Source organism: Hyla sarda, chromosome 2 (genome assembly GCF_029499605.1).
Source record: "Hyla sarda isolate aHylSar1 chromosome 2, aHylSar1.hap1, whole genome shotgun sequence".
NCBI classification, from domain to species: Eukaryota; Metazoa; Chordata; class Amphibia; order Anura; family Hylidae; genus Hyla; species Hyla sarda.
The window spans coordinates 182,354,113-182,376,643 of record NC_079190.1 but is presented as its reverse complement, the minus strand read 5'-3'; the positions used below and the strand labels follow the sequence as shown (position 1 = coordinate 182,376,643).

At 43.6% G+C, this 22,531-nt stretch overlaps 1 protein-coding gene across 3 annotated transcripts; it reads left to right on the top strand.

The window, feature by feature from the left end:
- Window positions 1-271: 271 nt before the first annotated feature.
- On the top strand, window positions 272-21,118 carry NIPA1 (NIPA magnesium transporter 1). Of its 3 annotated transcripts, none has more exons than XM_056555874.1 (5): window positions 272-547; window positions 16,973-17,020; window positions 17,448-17,538; window positions 18,416-18,576; window positions 19,066-21,118. In XM_056555874.1, exons 1-5 carry the CDS (start codon window positions 430-432, stop codon window positions 19,575-19,577), a joined length of 930 nt encoding a protein of 309 aa, XP_056411849.1. In that variant the 5' UTR covers window positions 272-429; the 3' UTR covers window positions 19,578-21,118. The 3 variants fall into 3 exon arrangements, with proteins under 3 accessions (XP_056411849.1, XP_056411850.1, XP_056411851.1); XM_056555875.1 differs by lacking the exon at window positions 272-547 and adding an exon at window positions 8,275-8,494; XM_056555876.1 differs by lacking the exon at window positions 272-547 and adding an exon at window positions 16,211-16,783.
- The last annotated feature ends 1,413 nt before the right edge of the window (window positions 21,119-22,531 follow it).

The window sequence follows — 22,531 nt, the reverse complement described above, 5'->3', positions numbered from 1 at the left end:
TATTCGGTGGACCTATACTGCGCTAGACATTCCACTTTCCCTTAAAAATTTGCTTAGGCGCACGTGCGACTTTTCTTGTGACTTCTGTAAGAAAAAAAAAATATATTAAAAATCCCTTAAAATGTCCCTCATGGAGATTTGGGGTTCGGGGAAAGGGGTCAGGGAGGTTTATGTTTGCATACAGTTGTAGAACAGGAATGAGCCGCTTTGTAATATCTGTGTTGTAACAATAAAGTTAAAAAAAAAAAACAAAAAAAAAAACATCCCGCATATCCCAAAGGCACAGTAGAGCAGTGTGTGTAGTTGGAGAGGAGCGGGCAGGACGGTGACAGGACGGGTGATACCGGAAGGGGACTGGCGGGCAGCGGGTGTCAGGAAGAGAGCATGACTAGGCTACGGGCGGCGGAGTGACACAGGGGCATTGCCAGCATGGACTTCCCGGCTGAGTTGCCCTTACTGGGGCTGAGTGTGGCGGTGTTCTCTAGCCTGCTGAATGGCTCCACGTTTGTGCTGCAGAAGAAAGGCATCCTGAGAGCCCGCACTAGAGGTAAGGGAGGGCAGCGTGCCAGTCCCCGGGGGATGCCAGGATGTGTATACAGAGCTGCAGCCCTCACAGGGTTCTTGGCACTCGCACGCTGATGCAGGGGCTCCCTGACTGCAGTGACACTGTGCGGGCAGTCTGCTTCCCATGGTGAACCACAAGCCCCAGCATGCTGTGTAATGGCATATATATATATATATATATATATATATATATATATATATATATCCTCATGCCTGTGCCCTCTCCAGTCACAGATCAGACTGGCATCAGCCCCAAGGTTTCCACTTGGGGTTTTCTTGCCGTTTTTTTTAACCTGGGGGGGGGACCTGCCTTGTTATTTTGCATTCCTAAAATGCAGTTTTTGTGTCATTTTTTCACAAATAGTGGATTTAGTCTTTGCGGTGACAAGTCATGTGATTCTTTCATCATGTGACGGAAGGGTTTCTATTAGGCTAGGTTTCCACTGAGGTATTTTTTTCTGGGCGCTTTTGGAAAACTGCAGTTTTTGAGCCAAAGTCAGAAGTGGATTCAGTAGGAAGGAGAAGTAGAAGTCCCAGAATAATCCCTATTCCTTTTTAAATACAGTGGTCCCTCAACATACAGTGGTAATCCGTTCCAAATGGACCATCGTTTGTTGAAACCATCGTATGTTGAGGGATCCGTGCAATGTAAAGTATAGGACAGTGGTCTACAACCTGCGGACCTCCAGATGTTGCAAAACCTCAACACCCAGCATGCCCGGACAGCGAACGGCTGTCCGGGCATGCTGGGAGTTGTAGTTTTGCAACATCTGGAGGTCCGCAGGTTGAAGACCACTGGTATTAAAGGTTGTACTCACCTGTCCCCGCCGCTCCGGACCGTCACCGCTGCCCTGGATGTCGCCGCGTCCCCGGGGTGTCCCCGACGCTCCGGCAAGGCCTCTGCTTCCCTGTCATCCTCGCTCTCCGTCACCGCCATCAAGTAGTTACGCACGCCGCTCCTATTGGATGACGGGATGGCGTGCACAGCGACGTGATGACGTTGGAGGAGAGCGCCGACGATGCAGGGATCCCGAAGAGGATACGCCGGAGCCCGAGGGCAGGTAAGTGATCGTCAGCGGACCACATGGGGCACTGTAAAAGGCTATCCGGCAGCAGCTGAAGCAGTCTACGCCGCCGGAAAGCAGTTTATGCGATGGCCCTGACATACAAAAGCATCGTATGTTGATGCTGCCTTCATGCCTTCGTATGTTGAAATGATCATATGTCGGGGCCATTGTAGGTCAGGGGGGTCACTGTACACTTCTGGCTTTGGCTAAAACAAAAGTGGCAGTTTTCTGAAAAAAAAAAAAAAACCTGTGTGGAAACTTAGCCGTAAAGAAATGGGAAAATAAATGCCAATGCTAAACTGAGACATTTGTTACGCTGTTCTTTTGCTTCCGTAGACTTCTATGGGAAAGAAACAATAAGATTTTGTCCAGGAAGACACCATAATCTCAACATTCTGTAGTTTTGGAAAACTGGCACCTATGATGCCAAAGATGAATGGAAAAGAAAATGCCAAGTGGGTTTGATATTTCGTAAATCCCTATTGACTTTCAGATAACTTCTGGCCACTGAGGATTTTCACCCAAAAAAACAAGCCATCAAACAAACAAAACAAAAGTGGAAGCCTCATGGGCATCTGCCTTTCTCTTATTACCCAAAACCAGAGAATTGTTGTTGGTGTGATTCCCTAAGGAAAGGTGAAACTAAAGATTTTCCTGAGGGTGGGTGAAGGTGTTTACTTAGGCCTTGTTCACACCTACATCATTAATTCCTTTTTTTTTCTGTTCCATTGTAGGAGCAGAGAAAATAAAATTATGGGGTGCCAATCCATTGCCCAGAGGATCCCATTGGCTTATAAAGGGTTCTGCCATTGTTGCTGTTGTTAACATTAAAGAGGTACTCCACTGGCCAGCGTTTAGAACTAAATGTTCCGAATGCTGTTTTTTTGCGTTGCAGAGGTCTGTCATGCTCCTCTTAATGTTATGGCCACGCCCCTTCAGTGAAAATAGACTTGCATTGAGTGGGCGAGGTTATGACGTCACGAGGGGAGTGGCCAACCTCCACAGCACGCGCACCGCATTCAGAATTTAATGTTCCGAACGCAGCCAGTGGATCCCTGCCAGAGGGTAGGGTCACATGTAATGGACCCGCAGCATATTTTACACTGCAGATCCGCCAGTGACCTGGCCATTTTGTGCCTCCAGCTGTTGCCACCCCTGTTCCCCTTCCTCACTCTACCCCTGGCCTGCTCGCAGCGGCAATCCGCCACTACGGGCAGCCACACAGGGGGCCTGCGAGTGGGCGAGTGCACTGTGACATGGCGGAGCAGCTGCGATGTCTGAGTACACTGCACATCACTTCGTGATGACATGTACACTGCACATGGCCTCAACTCAGACATTGTGGAGCAGCCGCAATGTCTGAGTACACTGCATCGCTGACTCGCAGGCCCCCTGTGTGGATGCCCGTGGCGGAGCGTGGCAGGAAAACAGGGGTGGCAACCGCTGGAGGCACAAAATGGGTCGGGTCACGGCGGATCTGCAGCGTAAAATAAGCAGCGGATCCGTTACGTGTGACCCTACCCTGAAAGGGAAACTGTTTAGCAAACTGTACCACTGGCATGTCTATATGCTGCTGGGGTTTAGTGTTTCACAACTGCCTGTATGAATTCTGCCCGATACTTAAACTTAGCGAAAATGTGTGTAATGTCCGCCGCAAAATATGGGCGGACATTCTATCCATCATAATGCGGCGGCATCAGTTCCGCTTGGAAATGCGATTTCTCTATAGTCGGCAATGCATTTCCAAGCCAAATCCACAGAAACGTTTAACAGGTTCAATGCTTCTGCGAATGCCGGAATCAGGATTCCTGCAGCAGATGTTTCCGTCATGTGCACAGTGCAACAGAATCCCATTGAAATCTCTGCTGCGGCGGAATTTCTAAGCAAAATTTTTCCCTTGCATTCCGCTCAGAAATTCCGCTGTGTGAACATAGCCTTACAGCTTTAAAATTTATTTCTGCAGAGTGAATTACCAGACGCCTATCCAGGGGCTTTGAGCAGATAAAGCCTTAGTTCATAATACTTGAGGAGTAGTGAAGGCAGATATACATTCTGCAGTCTAGAAGTCCTGTTTGATAATATAGGTGTTAACAGCTGGAACAGGCTCACTGTGTGTGGGCAGTTTTGGGGCACTAAATTGCATGTGCATAAAGACATGTCGGTGGTATAGGCTGGGTTTGCATTAGCACGGAGCTAATTAGCTTTGTTCAAGGCAAAAATACTGCAGGTCCGTTTTCCCCCCCACGACAGCACCCATGAGATTATCTCCTCCTCCTGATTGGGGCAGGAAAAAACACTGAGAGGTTAAATTCCCCACCCCTTCCTGTCCACACCAGTGTTTTTTCCTGTCCCTGTCAGGAAAGGAGCTGAGAGGTGCAGGGTTTTTTTTGCTCTCCTGCATGAAGAAATTAAGGTCCTTACCAGGGCCTTGCAGACTTGGGGTGCAGGCATAGCACACCCCCTGTCTTTTTCTCCCCTATGGTCCGGTCCACTCTGTGGGTCCGCTCCGGGAGCCTGGAGGCAGAGGAATGCCGCGGGAGCACTGTGTAGCGTGCGGGTCTCTGTGCGGTCTCCTTACAGCGGTCTCTGCCTTCAGCGAGGAGTTCTTTACCTCGCGCGAGCGCTTCTTAGTTTATTTTCTCCCGGCAGATCTCCTTCCGGCTGGGATGCTGGCATCTGTTGTCACTTCCGGCCGCGCTGGAGCAGGGAATTTGAATCTGGAGACCGGCTTTTTACCTATAGGAAGCCCCTCTCCCAGATGGAAGCTGCTCTACCTGATTCCAGCGTTGGATAATACAAGGCTGCATCATGAGCTCACCTGCAAAGGTTCCAGATCCTCCAGTGATCCCAGGATCCTGTGAGTACTGAGGGCCTATGGGTTCGCCCTGGCCTATCTTCATTGCATGGTGTTTTATCCTTCTCTTCCTTGTATTTGCAGGGAGACAAGGATTCTGTAGGTTCTTCGGTTAAACCGAAAAAAATCAAAACCTAAGAAATGTGGTATTTGCTAAAAGGAGTTTCCTGAATCTGCTTCTAAACCTCTGTGTAAATCATGTATTGCATCAGTAGTAAAGGATGACTCTCCAACTCTTATGCAAGAAATTAAATCCATGATTCATTCAGAGATGCACTCTGCATTAGCCTCTTTTGCACATGTTACCTCTGTGGCATCCACTACTTCGGTTAATGTCTCAGCGGTAAAAAAGACTAAAACTGTGTCTTTTTCGGATTCTGAAGTGGAAAATCCTCATGAAGAGGAAGATTCCTCTCTGTGAAAAAATTCTTGTTTTAATTCTGATGTTATAGAATCCTTATTTAAGTCCGTCCGTGCTACCTTGAATTTAGAGGAACTTCAGGAGACTAAGTCCATCCAGGATGAGCTTTTTGGAGGCCTAGGAGACAGGAAACCCTGTACTTACCTTGTTCATACAAATTTGCATAAAATTATTAAAGACGTATGGGCTATGCCAGAAAAGAATGCTTTTATTCCTAGGGGTCTAAAAAGGCGATATCCCTTTGATGACACAGACTCTACTACCTGGGACACGATACCATTAGTAGATATCCCGGTTGCTAAGGAAGCAAAGCGTACCTCTCTGCTGCTACACAACTTAAAGATCCAATGGATAGAAAGGCAGAGAGTTTGCTTAAAAAGACCTGGGAGGCTGCTTCCTCACTGTCAAGGCCTAGTATAGCCTCTACCTGTGTAGCCAGGACTTTAGGAGTTTGGTTAGACCAGCTGGAATACCACCTCCAGTCTCATACCCCTAAGGACCAGATTTTGGAATCCTTAACCCTGCTTAAGATGGCATCTAAATTTTTATCAGATGCCTCTGCAGAATCGGTAAAACTGGCTTCTCGTACTGCTGTTTTGTCCAATACCACTAGGTGTGTACTGTGGTGAAAATCTTGGTCGGGAGACATGACTTCAGAAAGTAAACTCTGCTCCCTTCCTTCCTTTCCATGGAAAATGGTTCAGAGCTGGATTCTATTCTGGAAAAAGCAGCAGACAATAAAAATGGATTGCCCTTAGATAAGGTCCATCCTAAAAAGTCTCCTTTTCGTCTTTTTTCAGACCAATCTTTCAGAGGGGGTAAAGGTAAACAGGATGTTGGTCTTACAGGAAGGGAGGTAGGGGTAGAAATATCTTTACTAACCCGGTCAGTCCTCTTCCAACCCTAAGCAATGACGCCAGGCCAGTGGAGGCAAGGCTTTCCCATCTTGCTCCAGTTTGGGAGTCACTACTATCCAGGAGGAAGGGCCTAGGTCATTATTCTTCCCTGTTTTTGGTTTCCAAACCAAACGGGAAGTTCCGTACAATTATAAACCTAAGACCCCTGAACAATTTTGTGGTTTACAAAAAATTCAAGATGGAAACTGTGAAGTCTGCAGTTCAGTTAATAAAGGAGGGGACAGTGATGGCGACTATCGATGTTCACAATGCATATTATCACATTCCCATCCATTAAAATTCCCCAAAATATTTGAGATTGCCATCCGGTGGGGGTCCAGGGTCCGCCACTTTCAGCTTGTCTGTCTCCCATTCTGCCTGTCATCTGCGCCTCAAATTTTTTCAAGGTCTTAGCAGAGATGGTTGCCCTTCTCAGGAAGGAGTCTATTCTAATTATCCCTTATCTAGACGACATGCTGATAGTGACGGACTCTGTTCCTCAATTGGAACTTCATTTACAGAGAACAATACTTGCTCTCCAGAAGTTGGGTTGGATCCTAAATCTAGATAAATCAGATCTTATTCCCAGTCAGAGGAAAATTTTCCTAGGTACCCTTTTGGATTCAAGGATCCATACCTCTTTTCTCTGGATTCCAAAAGGATATTACTGCAGGCATTAGTCTCCAGATTTCTAAGCCTCCATTCTTGTACAATCAGGACACCAATGTCCACTCTGGGTCATATGACATCATGCATCCAATCAGTAGCTTGGGCTCAGTTTCACTCCAGGCCTCTACAAAAGTGGATCCTAACCATTTGGGACCAGTCTCAGAAATCTTTAAACGGAAGAGTGATAATTCCCACTCAAGTAAAAACCCATCTAAGATAGTGGAGGTTCAAGGAAAATTTGGAGAAGGGAGTAAGTTGGTTTCAGACAAACCAGTTACTCATAACAACGGATGCCAGTGCAGGGGGATGTGGTGCTCACTCAGAGACTCGAGTAGTCCAAGGAAAGTGGGATCCACAGACAGCAAGAAAATCTTCCAACTTCAGAGAGCTACTAGCAATATGGATGACACTCCAAGAGTTTGAGGAGATCTGCAAAAATCGCCATAGTCTCATTTACTCGGACACCATGACTGCAGTGGCCTTTATAAGGTGTCAGGGAGGTCCAAGGTACACAGCTCTCCAGTCAATCTTGCATCAAATATTTTCTTTGGCAGAAAACAAGGTGCTTCTATCTCTGTAGTCCATCTCAAAGGGGCTTGGAACTTGGAGGCAGACTTCCTGAGCAGACACATATTAGACCCAGGGGAATGGTCTCTAGCTCCGTGGGCATTCAGGATGATTACGGAGAGATGGGGGGTTCCGCAAATAGATCTGTTGGCAACCAGGAGAAATCACAAGGTGGATCTATTCTATTCCCTAAATCCAAGGGACTCTTTGCTAGCAGTAGATGCATTAGCTCAGGATTGGACATTCAGTATGGGATAAGCATTTCCTCCCCTGCCGCTAATATATCTCTGGTCCTTCAGAAGCTAATGAACTATCATTGCATTCTAATCCTAGTGGCTCCATACTGGCCAAAGAGGAGCTGGTTCTCTCTATTAAAGACTCTGGCTGTAGAGGATCCCATCTGCCTTCCTCCTCAAAAGGATCTTCTGTCCCAGGGACAATCCTTTCATCGTCAGATCGAAAACCTCAGCTTGACAGCATGGAAATTGAAAAGTCCATTCTGCTGAAGGAAGGTTTCTCTGAAAAGGTAGTAAATACCCTTCTATCTAGCCGTAAAGATACTACCTCTAGAATCTATACTAAAACCTGGAAGAAATGTATCTCTTGGTGTGGGGATTCTTTTTCTATCAACACTCCGGTGATTCCTAAAATTCTAGACTTCCTTCAGCAGGGGTTTGATTTAGGTCTTTCCCCTAGTACCCTCAAAGTACAGGTTTCTGCTCTCAGTGCTCTCTATCATGTAAAATTGGCTGATAACATGTGGATTTCAAGATTTATTAAAGCGTCCAGGAGACTCAGACCTAAGACTTTAAATATCTGTCCTCAGTGGAAATTAAATACAGTTCTAGCGGTTATTCCTTTGGATCCCTTTGAGCCTCTGGATTCTATTTCTGAAAATTTTTTGACTTTCAAAACTATATTTTTTCACTATCACAACAGCTAGGAGAGTAGGTGAAATTCAGGCTCTTTCTATCCGAGAGCCTTATCAGAATTTTGGATGACAAAATCATTTTTAAGCTTGATCCTAACTTCCTCCCTAAAGTTGTTTCTACCTTTCATAGATCACAGGATATTGTGGTTCCATCCTTCTGTTCAGATCCAAAAATCATATAGGGGGAGATTCATCAAAACCTGTGCAGAGGAAAACTTTCCCAGTTGCCCATAGCAACCAATCAGCTTGCTACTTTCATTTTTATGAAGGCCTGTGAAGGCAATCTGATTGGTTGCTATGGGCAACTGGGCAAGTTTTCCTCTGCACAGGTTTTGATAAATCTCCCCCATAGTCTTTTGGATGTTAGAAGAGCTGTTCTCATCTACATTGAAAGAACTAGTCAGTGGAGGAAGGATGACAATCTGTTTATTCAGTTTGCTGGCCCTAATAGAGGCAAGAAAGCCTCTAGGAGTTCTATAGCCAGGTGGATTAAGACCGCAATTTCAGAGGCTTATGTGGCCAGAGGTAAACCCCTTCCTATACAATTGAAGGCCCATTCTACTAGAGCAATTTCCTCATCATGTGCAGAGAGAGCCGGAGCTTCTGTAGAACAGATTTGCAAAGCTGCCACTTGGAAAAACCTTCATACTTTTTCCAGACATTATAGAGTTCACATTTTGTCATTCTGAGGATATGGCCTTTGGACGTAAAGTTCTCAGTGCTGTAGTCCCTCCCTAATAAATTCTTTGGTATTTCTCATGGGTGCTGTCGTGGAGACGTGGGGGGAAATGGTGAATTATACTCACCGATAATTCCTTTTCTGGAAGTCTCCACGACAGCACCCACACATCCCACCCTTTGGTTTTTTTATTATAGTGTTTTTTGGTGCACTTTTTTTCCTTTCCTTCGGTGTTCTTTATAAATACACTGGTGTGGACAGGAAGGGGTGGGGAATTTAACCTCTCAGTGTTTTTTCCTGCTCCAATCAGGAGGAGGAGATAATCTCATGGTTGCTGTCGAGGAGACTTCCAGAAAAGGAATGATCGGTGAGTATAATTCACCATTTTTCTTCACTTAACTCCTGCAAAACAACAGAAACCCGATGGAAACCCGATGGACCCCATTCCATTCAAAGTCAATGGGACCCTTTGGTGTGCAACAGACTATCCAGGACGACCGGGCACCTCTCGAGGCTGATGTGTACCCAGCCTTAGGATACGTTCACACGAGTGGATCAACAGCATATTTTACGCTGCGGATCTGCCTCTGAAGGACCGCTGTATGGTACTTTTAGACGTGCCTGCTCAGAGCGGCAATACGCCGCTACTAGCAGACACACTGAAGCCATGTGCGAGTCATCGTGCATGTGTGCCGCGACTTGCACATTGCAGTGTGTCTGGTAGTAGTGGCGTATTGCCAGAACAGGAAGTCTATATTCAGAACAGGAAGTCTAAGCTTAGGATTTAAGCCTTGTGACAAAAATGCAAGACTGCAGGACTATTTTAGTAAAGAGAAAAATGTGAAAAAAAATCACCCAAAAAAAAAAAAAAAAAAAAAAAAAATATATATATATATATATATATACTGTATATATACTGTATATACTCGAGTATAAGCCGACCCGAATATAAGCAGAGGCCCCTAATTTCACCCCAAAAACCCAGGAAAAGTTTTTGACTCGACTATAAGCCTAGGGTGGGAAACACATCATCCCCCCCCGTCATCATCTAGACCCCCGTCATTAACACCCCCGTCATCATCCCACCCCCTTCATCATCTCCGCCTTTCAATTCCTTTCAGTGGTCTTCAGCCTGAGGACCTCCAGATGTTGCAAAACTACAACTCCCAGCATGGCCCGGACCAGCTCACCCTTCCTTCCCACCGAGGGGAGGTGAGTAGAAAACTAAAGGGGGGGGATCTGGATGATGATGATGAAGGCCACAGTGGTCTTCAACCTGCGGACCTCCAGACGTTTCAAAACTACAACTCCCAGCATGCCCGGACAGCCATCGGCTGTCCGGGCATGCTGGGAGTGGTAGTTTTGCAAAATCTGGAGGTCCGCATGTTGAAGACCACTGAGAAGGGATTGACAGGCGGAGAGTTCACTCGAGTATAAGCCGAGGGGGGCGTTTTCAGCACGAAAAATTGTGCTAAAAAACTCGACTTATTCTCGAGTATATATGGTAATCATAAAAACAGTAGGGCATTTTCTGATTTAACCCCTTAAGGACCAATACAAATAAACCTGTACGCCCCTGAATGACCAGGCCTGTTTTTTCAAATCGGGGATGTCTGTCTTTATTAGAGAATAACTCTGGTAACGTTTTGCCAATCACGATAATTCTGACATTGTTTTTTTGTCACAAGTTGTCCTTCATGTACATAGTAAAGTAAGCCGATATCATTTGTATTTTTTTTTTACAATGCAAAAAATCATGAAATTTTTACAAAAAATTACGATTTTTTGCTATTTTAACACTAATAGGTTGCATATATTTATACTTACTGACCAAATAGTTTATGAAACTTATACTTTCAGATGTCTACTTTATTTTGACATCATTTTTTAGTTTTTAATTAACATTTTAAATTCGTTAGAAGCCTAACAATTTAACTTGAAATTTTGAAAATTTTGAAAATTTGAAAAGTACATCTTTTTTTGTGTGCTATGCAAGGTTTGCAGAAATTAAAAGGTAGTAGAACATAGGAACACCCCCCAAATGACCCCATTTTAAAAACTAGACCCCTCAAGGTATTCGCTAGGGGGTACAGTGAGTATTTTAACACCATAGTTTTTTGGCAGGAATTATTACAAAGTCAGTGTTAAAAATTCGAAATTTGCAATTTTTCACAAATGCATCATTTGGGGGACATATTTTTTGTACATCACTTCTGATATTGAAAGAAATGCACCCTATATTTTATTTAGCTGCTTGTCCCATGTTCTGAAATACCCCCGCTTTGGCCATATATGGTTCCTTGGCCGCGTGGTAGGACTCAGAAGGAGAGGAGCGCCATTTTGCTTTCAGGGCAGAACAGTACCCCCACCCCCACAAGTGACCCCATTTATATACCGCACCCCTACAAGTTATTGGCTGGACCAGGGACCTCTCTGATTGGTCCTTGGTCGGCTGGCAGTATAACGCGTCTGTCTGTGACAGTTAAGGCTCCTGATGGATATATCCGCCATGTTGTGGGAATAAGCACCCGCTCATGGCGAATATATCCATCACTGCTGCATCTGGGTAGCTCAGTGTGTCCGCTCATGACTGCTGGCGGGAAATCCGCCGCTATGAGTGGACACACAAAGCTACCCAGCCGCAGCAGCGAGCTCATTACCGTGACTGCTGCATAATGTGTAGGATCACATGGTGGACATCCGCAACATATTACATGCTGCGGATGTCCGCCAATGCGATCCTACACATTATGCATTTTTTTTAATTTGATTCATTTAATAAATGTATTTTTAATATATATATATATATATATATATATATATTATTTTTATTTATTTATTTATTTATTTAATTTTTTTTTACACTTTTATTACATTTTTACACTTTTATTTTATTTATTTATTTATTTTTACACTTTTTAATGCTTTGGAATACTTAGTATTCCAAAGCATTGCAGTTATATGCTGCCTGCCAGTTTTCACTAGCAGGCAGCATATTAGGCACGTCCTACAGGCAATACCCAGGGCAGACCTGGGGGTCTTTGTAGGACCCCCGGCTGCCCAGGTATGCAGCAGCACCCCGCGATCGCGCTGCGGGGTGCTGCAGAGGAGACAGAGGGAGCCCCCTCCCTCTGTCAGAACTCCTTACAGCGCACGGTCACTTCTGACCGCGGCTGTAAGGGTTAAACTGCCGGGAGTGAAGTGAACTTCACTCCCGGCAGTGCGGCAGGCCCCGGCCAGCCACGTATTACACACAGCACCCCGCGATCGCGATGCGGGGTGCTGCAGAGGAGACAGAGGGAGCTCCCTCCCTCTGTCATAACACTTACAGCCCGCGGTCACTTCCGACCGCGGCTGTAAGGGTTAAAACTGCCGGGACCGAAGTATAGACGAGAAGAATGGACGAGTATAGACGTCCAGGTGCGGGAACGCCCGCCAACCTGGACGTCTATACTCGTCCGTGGTCGTTATCGTGTTAAACATTAATTTCAAGCACTCTTATAGCCATAGGTAGGCTGTAATAAGACTCCTATCATAGCAGCAACTGAGACCCTCAGAAGGCCTCTGTCTGCCATGACACCTGACAGCAGCATCTACGTCATCAAATGATCGGGATCGGGCTAACTCGAATGCTGTCTTCTGGCCAAGGCAGTCAGCTTTTAAAAGCAGCTGGCAGCCACTTAGCGCAAGCAACTACTTCATACATTTATGCCCAATGATCCTGTAAAGTATTATGGCCATAATTTGTTTTATTTAGAAAAAAGAATTTATTGACAGGATATGGCATTTTACAGAAGCATCATAACAGCATTGATCAGAGCCAAGAAGCATATAAACTACAGGGTAATTGCTCTGAAGGTACTAAGAGCCTCCATCAACTCACATTTTACAAATGAAGTCAATACAAACAATAAAACATAGAAATATATAACCTTCAAAGAAGAGGACAGTCATAGCCCTCACTAACTTACAAGCCACCAGCCCACCACACCTAGATAGATAATGCTGTGACCTCCAACTTTTCATGAGCAGCCTGAACAACCATCATTCTGGTAGTATATGTAGCATATGTATGTAGTCCCCCGTCCTTGACCTAAAAGAACCATGGTAGGTGGTAGAGGAGTCAGAGGACACAGGGTCACATGCTGTCCCATACTCACCTCACCATTAAGATAAGAGTAACTGCCGTCCCCCCAGTGTCAATACGTCTCATAAAGTGTGTCCTCGTGTCAAGGGCCAAATAGCTCTATTAAATGGCTATTAACCCTTTTGATCGCCGCTGTCAAAGGGACATGTGAATGCTCCCTGGTGGGCTAATGGGGTGGATCGCAATTACCCCCCCCCCCCCCCCCCCCCCCGCAGCGCGATCGCAACGGGGCGATCCACTATAGAAGTCGCTGTTTCCTGCGGTCCCATGGCTCTGTCCTTGATAGAGCCTGGCTAGACTAGGCTCTATCAATGGATCACAGAGCACACAGATCAATGGAGTTCAATAGAACTCTACTGACCTGTATGAGGAATCTAATGATTCCTCCTAAAAGTCTAATAAAGTGTATAAAAAAAAAAAAAAAAAAAAAAAGTTTTAATAAAAGTTTAAAAGACACACATTAACCCATTCCATGTTAAAAGTTCAAATCACCCCCTTTTCCTATATAAAAATATTTAAACATAATAATGATAAACCTATTTAGTATCGCTGCATGCGTATTTGTACAAACTATTAAAATATAACATTATGTATCCCGTTCAGTAAATGACGTCAATGTAAAAAAAAAAACAAAAACACAGAATTGCAATTTTTCTAATATCCGAGAAAAAAAAGTTAAAAAGTGACTAAAAAGTCAGATGAATACCAAAATGGTACCGATACAAAAAACAGATTATGGCGCAAAACATTAGCCCTCATGCAGCCTGGTATGCAAAACATTTTTTTTTTAGAAAAGCTACAGGGGTCAAAAAATGTCTATTAAAAAAATCTAAAAAGTTCAGAATTTTTGTAAAATTGGTAAAACATGATGGAAACTATACTAATCTGGTATTGCTCTAATCAGGCCGGTCTGTTATCAAAACAACATGTTAGCTCAACCACAAGGTAAATGGCGTAGAAAAGAAAAACCACCAAATCTGCTAAATTATCTTTTACTATTTCAATTTCACTTCACCGATTTTTATATATATATATATACATGTATATGATAGATAGATATATATATATATATATATATATATATATATATATATATATATATATATCTAATTTTTTTTTCTTGTTTCGGAGAATGTTATTGAAAAATCAAAAGGTATCATTATAGTAGGTAGTTATGATTATTATAGGGGGCGAGGAGGCCTCAGATACTTTGGCCCTAGAGCCAAGGGGCACTGAGCCGTCACCATTGACGGCTATGCAGTGCTCGCGGAATCCGCTCAAAGAATGAACATTTTCTTTCTTTGCGCGGAACACTTTCAGTGGCGGAAATGTCCGCCGCTGAAATTCCAGTGTGAACAGGTCTTGCGGAGACCTGTTCACACTAATGTTAAAGTTCACACCGCGGAATTGCACCCGCGGAATTCCGCCCGGAAATTCCGCCGCAATTCCGTAGTGTGAACGGGGCCTAAAAGCAAAAATTGGCCCGGACAAGTGGATCGTCATGAGGGACAAGTAGATTTTGCTCCATTTTATTCCCGTGGACAAGTAGTTTTTTAATTAAATTTCCATACCCCTGAATGAAGATTAAAGACATATCACCACACACCCACAAAAGATAGTGGGAGGAAACTGGAGTACCCGGAGGAAAGCCACGCAAACACAGGGAGAACATACATACTCGTTCTAGATGTTGTCCTTAGTGGGATTTAAACCTAGGATCCCAGTGCAGCAAGACAACCGTGCTAACCACTGAGCCACTATGTTTTTGGAGTATACTTTCATAAAACTCACTGGGGTTAAAAGATGACCAGTTGCCCATAGCAACCAATCAGATTGCTTCTTTTATTTTTCAAAAGCTTTTTTAAATCTGGTTGTTATGGGCAATTGTTCCTCTACACAGGTTTTAACAAATCTCCCCCACTTTTCCCCTTTTTTTTTCTTCCCAAAATGTACGAATGAATTGACAAAGGGCACTGTCTAATCAGAGCTGACCATATGGGACTTAGGGATAAACACTTTTGTCAAGAGGGATGGCATTTCTTCATACAATGACGGATGACGGTAGGGGTAACAGAAAAATGGCATAATGTAGAGTTTAATAATAAAAAAAAAAGGGGGGGGGTTCCAGAATAATGTTGTATGGAATAAAAGTATTTACTTAACCTCCCTGGCGGTATGATTCTGTCTGGAAATGTGTACCAAAAGCGGTACAATTTTTTTTTACTGAATTTCACATCTCCCTCCGCCCATTTCACATCTCCCCCGTCACATTCCCCTCTCCCTTGTCACATCCCCCGTCACATTCTCCCCCCTCCTTGTCACATTCTCCCCCCTCCTTGTCACATTCTCCCCCCTCCTTGTCACATTCTTCCCCCCTTGTCACATTCCCCCCCTTGTCACATTCTCCCCCTTCATGTTACATTCCCCTCCCCCTGTCACATCCCCCCTTCATGTCACATTCCCCTCCCCCCCCGTCACATCCCCCCCTGTCACATTCCCCCCCCCCCCAGTCACATTCTCCCCCTTGTCACATTCTCCCCCTTGTCACATTCCCCCCTTGTCACATTCCCCCCTTGTCACATTCCCCCCCAGTCACATTCCCCCCCAGTCACATTCCCCCCCAGTCACATTCCCCCCCAGTCACATTCCCCCCCCAGTCACATTCCCCCCTTGTCACATTCCCCCCCTGTCACATTCCCCCCCCTTGTCACCTTGTCCTGCAGCAAATACACTAGGTTTGCCGGCAGATTTCAAACCTAGTGTATTTGCTGCAGAACAAGCCCTTTCCCCTTCAGCCAATCACAGGCTTTACACCACTGTGGCCTGTGATTGGCTGAAAAGTGAAAGGTCCTAGAAGATGAATAGTGAAGAGAGGACACCCCGGACCGCACGGAGGGGAACGGCATCTGCAGGGACCGGGATTAGGTGAGCAAAAGGTTTTTTTTATTTTGCTACTTCTTCCTTTTACACTTAGCTCAGTGTTTTTCTACCAGGGGGCCTCCAGCTGTTGTGAAACTACTACTCCCAGCATGCCCGGACAGCCTTTGGCTGTTCGGGCATGCTGAGAGTTGTAGTTTTGCAACAGCTGGAGGCCCCCTGGTAGGGAAACACTGACTTTTAGTATTTTTCTTTACCTGCTCTGGCCGGCCCCCGCAACGGGAGCCGACCAGAGCAGGTAATCGCATGTTTTCCCGGGGGCTGCATCCCTATATCGCATTGCTTTTGCGATATAACTTGCAGCCCGGCCGGGAACTCTGCAATTCTACCCCGAGCGTGACTCGGGGTTACCGATCCTGGCAGGGAAAATTAACGCCGAGTCACGCTCGGGATTACCGCTCAGGAGGTTAAAGGTATTAGTCAGAAAAATGTTCTCTTTAACCCCTAGAGGACACCTGACATAAATGTACTAAGTGCAGGAGCTCACCACTAATAGTGGACATCAGCAATCATGCTGATGCTCACCATTAACTCTTTAGATGCGGTGATGTTGATATTGGCATCTAAAGCAGTTGCAGGGCTCAGTGACACTCAAAGCGTGATCGCACTGCACCTGCAGCATGATCATGGGGGTCCGATGAGTGAAGATTGTGGTTGGAGGTCTCTTCTCTTGGTCTGTGCCGCTCACAGGGGATTGTATAGTCCGCCAGCACTGAACAGTAATAGGAATCAAAATATTGCAAACAGTAAAAATACGTTTTTTTAATAATGTAAATGAGCCCCTCGCACAATCAAAATTACCTAATTTCCCATTGTACAAATGAAATAATGTAAGATAAATAAACAAACCAAAAAAAAGATTTGGGTTTATGCAAATGCCCGAACCAAAGAGACCAAAAAGGGCTGGCTCCTTACATGACAGTGCACCCAGCCTATTACCGGCCGAGGCGAGACATCGCTGAGGCCGGCAATACGCTGACCACAGTATGATGTTTGGAGCCTAAGAAGCACGGAGCTGAGCAGTGCCGGAGCAACGAGGAAACGTAGGAAGGTGAGTTAAAGTTTGTTTTTATAGTTTTTGCAACCCGGGCACAGGGGAACTGATAAGATTTCTGCCGCATTTCTCCTTTAACCTTGGGAAATGTTAGTAGGTATTCTTGAAACATTTTGTCATAAATATTTAGTAGAATTTGAGCATTATCACTATTGTTTTATTTGTGGTTTTTTTTTTTTGTTGTAGGTGTGTCCTATCTTACAGACCTGATATGGTGGATAGGCACAATAACAAGTAAGTGACTAGTATATTTCCACATGAATTAACTGCTCATTTGTTTTATGTTGTAATGCAGTTACTTGACATGTCCTCTTTGTAGCTTATGCAGCTTGCCAGTGTCTGTGTTTTTCAAAAATAAACATTGGCCCAGATTTATCAATGTAGTTTGGCCATATCGACCAATCACAGCTCTGCTTTCATATTTTAACAAGCTCAAGTAAAATTAAACTGATTGCTGTTGGCTAAAACCAGACAGTTTTGGTGTTATGCAGATTGATAAATCTGGGCCATAATGTATCGAGCAAAAGTGACAACCCTTTCAAATGTATTTTACAAGAAAATGACAAAACAACTAAAAATATACTTTTATATCATTTTTGTTATATAATCATAGGGCAACTATACAAGTGTTCCCTAAATATATATATTGACTTTCTTCCAGTGGCATTGGGCCAAATTGGAAATTTCCTAGCGTACACTGCTGCTCCAGCTGTGCTGGTGACACCATTAGGTGCTCTGGGCATTCCTTTTGGGTAAGTTCTTTTAGAACATCTTTCTGGAAAATGTAGATAGAGAAATAGTGTATTGCAATATGTCTACATATTGGCTTCACTAGAGCCAATTTAAGTTTCTAAGTAAAAAAAAAAAAACAGATTGATGCTGTTTATAAGCTTCATTCACTTAAAGGGGTACTCCGTTACTCCACTGGGAACCCCATGATATCTCCTGCAGCACCTCCCGTCATCTGCTGCACGGAGCGAAGTTGCCTGATGATGGACGATACAAGGGCCGGAGTGTCGTGACTTCACGGCTCCGCCCCCTCACGTCATCACTGCCCACCCTCCATACAAGTCTGTAGGAGTGGGCGTGACAGCCGCCATGTCCCCTCCCATAGACTTGCATTGAAGGGGCGGCCGTGACGTTATGAGGGATTGAGGCCGTGACTTCACGATACTCCGGCCCCTGTATCATCCATCATCAGGCATGGAGCGACGTTCGCTCCATGCAGCAGATGACAGGGGGTGCTGCAGGAGAGATTGCAGGGGTCCCCAGCGGTGGGACCCCCATGATCAGACATCTTATTCCCTATTCTTTGGATAGGGGATAAGATGTCTAGGGGCGGAGTACCCCTTTAAAGGCTGCACACTCAATTAATTGTAATGTGAGGAAAAGTAGAAGGAAACATTTGTTATAGGGGATACATTTTACCATGTTGCAATATGAATACCATACAAATTAGACATTCCCCGAAACAGTGTCATTAAAAAATTTGGCTGCATAAACACAAATGCAAAAAAATAAATAAATCTTGTAATAAAGGCCACATCTTCAAGAGGTTAAAGAAAAATGAATATCTAAATTATTTTCCTGAATGATTTATGTTGTTTTATCTTGCTTTATGTCTGAAAGGTCCGTTTTGGCCTCTTATGTGCTAAAAGAAAAGCTTAATTTCTTGGGCAAATTGGGCTGTCTCCTCAGCTGTGTGGGCTCCATTATTCTTATAATCCACTCACCGAAGTCTGAAAGCATTACATCTCGAGCCGAGTTTGAGGAAAAACTTTCTAACCCAGGTACTATTGTATTTCTTGAGATGTCACGTGAAGCCAGATAAAAATTAGAATTGATAGATCTTACTACATTTCTTCCATATTGTCTTTGTTACATAGCAGCAAATTCTATTCTTTACATCCCCTCCAAGACAACAATATGCCCTCGTTTGATTTATTAACAGCCATTACCTAGAAAGTTATGCTATATTAGATAACATAAAACCTATGGTAAATTGACTATTGTAAATGCTTTAAAGTCAGAGAACTCTAACAGGACTTCTGATATTGTTAATAATTTATAGTAGTGGTACTGCATTAAGTATGATGCACACCTCAACTGCTGCAGAACCTCTATCATATACCGTATCATATTCTGCCAGAGTACAGATCCTAAGAACTGTATACAATGATGAAGGCATAGACTGTAACACACCACAGCACAATTGTTGGTGTAGCCATTTTGTTGTTATTGATCAGAAATATTAAAGTAATATATTTATTGTCTTTCAGTATTCCTGAGTTACCTCTGTTTTGTTCTTCTGATGTTGACGTTGCTGATATTTTGGATTTCTCCAGTATATGGGAAGAAAAATATCATGGTTTACATAGGTGTGTGCTCACTGTTAGGCACATTTACTGTCCCCTGTACCAAAGGCATTGGACTTTTCGCTCAAGATGCTTTTACCAACAATCCAAGCAGCTCAAGCTCAACTTACCTATTCATGTGCCTATTAGCAGTCCTGGGGTGTAGCATTCTCATCCAGTTTCGATATATTAACAAAGCTCTAGAGGACTATGACTCGTGTATATTTAGTGCTATTTATTATGTTACGTTCACAACAATAGTGCTGGTTGCAACTGCAATTCTCTTTCAGGAATGGACCAAAGTAGGAGCAGTAGACTTCTTGGCCATGTTGTGTGGGTTCACGACTGTGTCTACTGGTGTCATTTTAATTCAGATGTTTAAAGAGTTTAATATCAGCTTCCGAGAGCTAAACAAGACACCAGAGAAGAAAGAGTGAAAAGACCAGCCTTAAAGATAAATAAATACATACAAAAAATGCTATTCCATGTCAAATTGAGCAAGGCTTGCTCTAATATGTTTTCTAATATGTATAACAATTTTTTTTTACAAAGGCAATTGAGCAAATATTCTATTACAAAAAAAGCAATGATAACTTATTACATTTGCACTGCTGGAGAATTGTAACCTACAACTAGAACATATTTAAGGGATGATCATGCACTTTGAGAAAACAATCATATAATTTGTATGGAGTCACCATGGATCTACTGATTAGTTTCAAGTAATTAAACAAAAGGGGGGAGGGGCTGGTCTAAAGTCCAGCTCAGTTATATATATGGTCACATATGCATTAATTTATACTTTTTAAGCATATGTCCTCTAAGTCTGCTGCATACTGGCATGCCTAGAGTACTGGATCTGTATTATGGGCTTCTTTAACCCACATTCCCAGTTAATTACTTTTGGCCCCATTGTCTGAGCAGATGAAAAACGTTATCAAAAGCGTCCCATCAGTGCCTGATGTTGTGTCACTCATTGATTCTCATTGACTCTTTTAATATTGATCATTGCTTCTTGCTGCAGAGATATCAGTTGTTCCTTATACCTAGGATGAGGACGCAGCTTCCCCTAACACTGTTAATGGTTAATGTCACCTATCACAGTTGAAGTTACTTCTATTGGCGAGGCAATAAATTCTGAATTAATTAATGGCCTCAGGGGTTGATAGTCACAGTCAATGATGCATAATACTCAAACAGGCACTAAGGAAATATCTTTTGCACAAAGGCAATGCATTTGTTGATTTTTATATGAATACTATAATGCCAGAAGGGCTGGGTTTGCCACATTTCTATCGAAGAAATTGCTCCAAAAAGAGGATGGATATTCTTGGAGGTTATCAGCCTCTGTACAGAAACAGCAAGGTGACAGTGATTATATTGATACTTAGGCTCTGTTCATCTGTTATCATCTTTAATCCAGCATCAGGCTTGGTGCATGGCAGGAGCATGTTGACTTCATTACTGCTGCTTCTCCAAGCCCACTCGCAGCAGACCCAGCAGAGAGGCAGCAGGGGTGGCATCAACATGCTCCTGCCATGCACCAAGCATGCTGCCGGAATAAGGAAGATAACAGACAACCAGGACCACGGATCGGGGGTAGGTAAGTATCGTTATCATTAGTGTCACCTGCACTACACGCCTTTAGCCAACAGGTTAGTGCAGGTGACTGATGGCAGTTTCCCTATAATGCTGATTTATTGCCCATTGAATTAATTAGGGAAGTCACCTGTGCAATTTGGTGCAGATCTGAGCACAGAAAATGTGCAGCATTTCTGCTACTTGTGTCCATACCCAAACAGGAAGATTTGAGAAATGGCCCAGATTTATCAATCAGTCTGCTCAGGCCTGTAGGAACCAATGACAGCTCAGCTTGAATTTTACCAGAGCTTGTTAAGATATCAAATTTGAGCTGTGATTGGTTGTAATTAGAGATGAGCGAACTTACAGTAAATTCGATTCGTCACAAACTTCTCGGCTCGGCAGTTGATTACTTTTCCTGCGTAAATTAGTTCAGCCTTCAGGTGCTCCGGTGGGCTGGAAAAGGTGGATACATTCCTAGGAAAGAGTCTCCTAGGACTGTATACACCTTTTCCAGTCCACCGGAGCACCGGAAGGCTGAACTAATTTATGCAGGAAAAGTCATCAACTGCCGAGCCGAGAAGTTCGTGGCGAATCGAATTTACTGTAAGTTCGCTCATCTCTAGTTGTAATACCCAAATCAGAATTTTTTTTGTCTCATGCAGATTAATAAATCTGGGCCATTATTCCACAGCAATAATGTTCAATTTCTATTGTATTTGTAATTGTGTTATATATTCTGCAATGATTCCAAAGGTATAAGGAACTGCTGTAGTGAAGTGTTTGAGATGTACTCAGGTATCACATCTAAGGCCACACCAGTATTCATTTATTTATGACACTTGACAACTGTTTACTGGTCTGTTATTTATTATTGGCGAATTAAAAGTGAACAAAGTAGAACAGAACTGTACTGTGGACAGTGCTACTTGTGTTAATACAGTTAGTATTTGTATAATTAAAGGTAAGTCTGTCTTTAATTTACTGTAGTATAGCAATACATTTATTGTATGCCCTGTATTATATATACACTGCTATATTAGACCTTCTATAAAAAAAGGACTGACACTGGACAACTGTGTAGCCACTGCCACTAAACTGCGAGAACATCCCCACATCAAGCAGTCATTGTCCAGTTTCCCAGGGGGATAAGTCTATAAAGTAGTATTGTAACTTATATTGACCTCATTCTGAAATGTGAGTATTGCGTTTCACAAAAAAATTATGTTTTAAAGAGAATCTGTCAACTGTTTCATGTTGCCCAAACCATGGGCAACATGAAGCAGGCATGGTCATCCTCACTGTAATGCCACATAATATACTCTGAAATGCTGCAGTGTTTTTAAAGAAATGATAATAAAGATAAGCTTACAATTGGGTATACAGTCAAGAAGCCTTTCCTCCGCTGCTCCCTACCTCTCTGGGCTTGAATGACAGATCTTTCCCAATGTGTGTATAAGGACCTGTCAGTCTAGCCCAGCGCTGCAGCGAGATGCCACCTTGACTGTAAGGCTATGTTCTTGGTGGATTTTCTGCACTTTCGCTCAGATTCTGTTCTGACAAGCTGGCAGCAGATTTCTTGCAGTTTTGCAGATTTCTTGTGCTCCACACACAGATTCCAGATTGAGTTAAGAGTCCCATTGACTGCAAAATTCTGCAGTCAACAGTTGATTTTCCAGAATCAGGAATGCAGAATTTCCAGAGTGGAAAATCTGCCGTGTATATGGGACAATGAATATTCTATTTACCAAAATGTTAACTTCATGTAGCAGAATTTCCAAGCTTAATTTTATCTCCGCATTCTGCATGA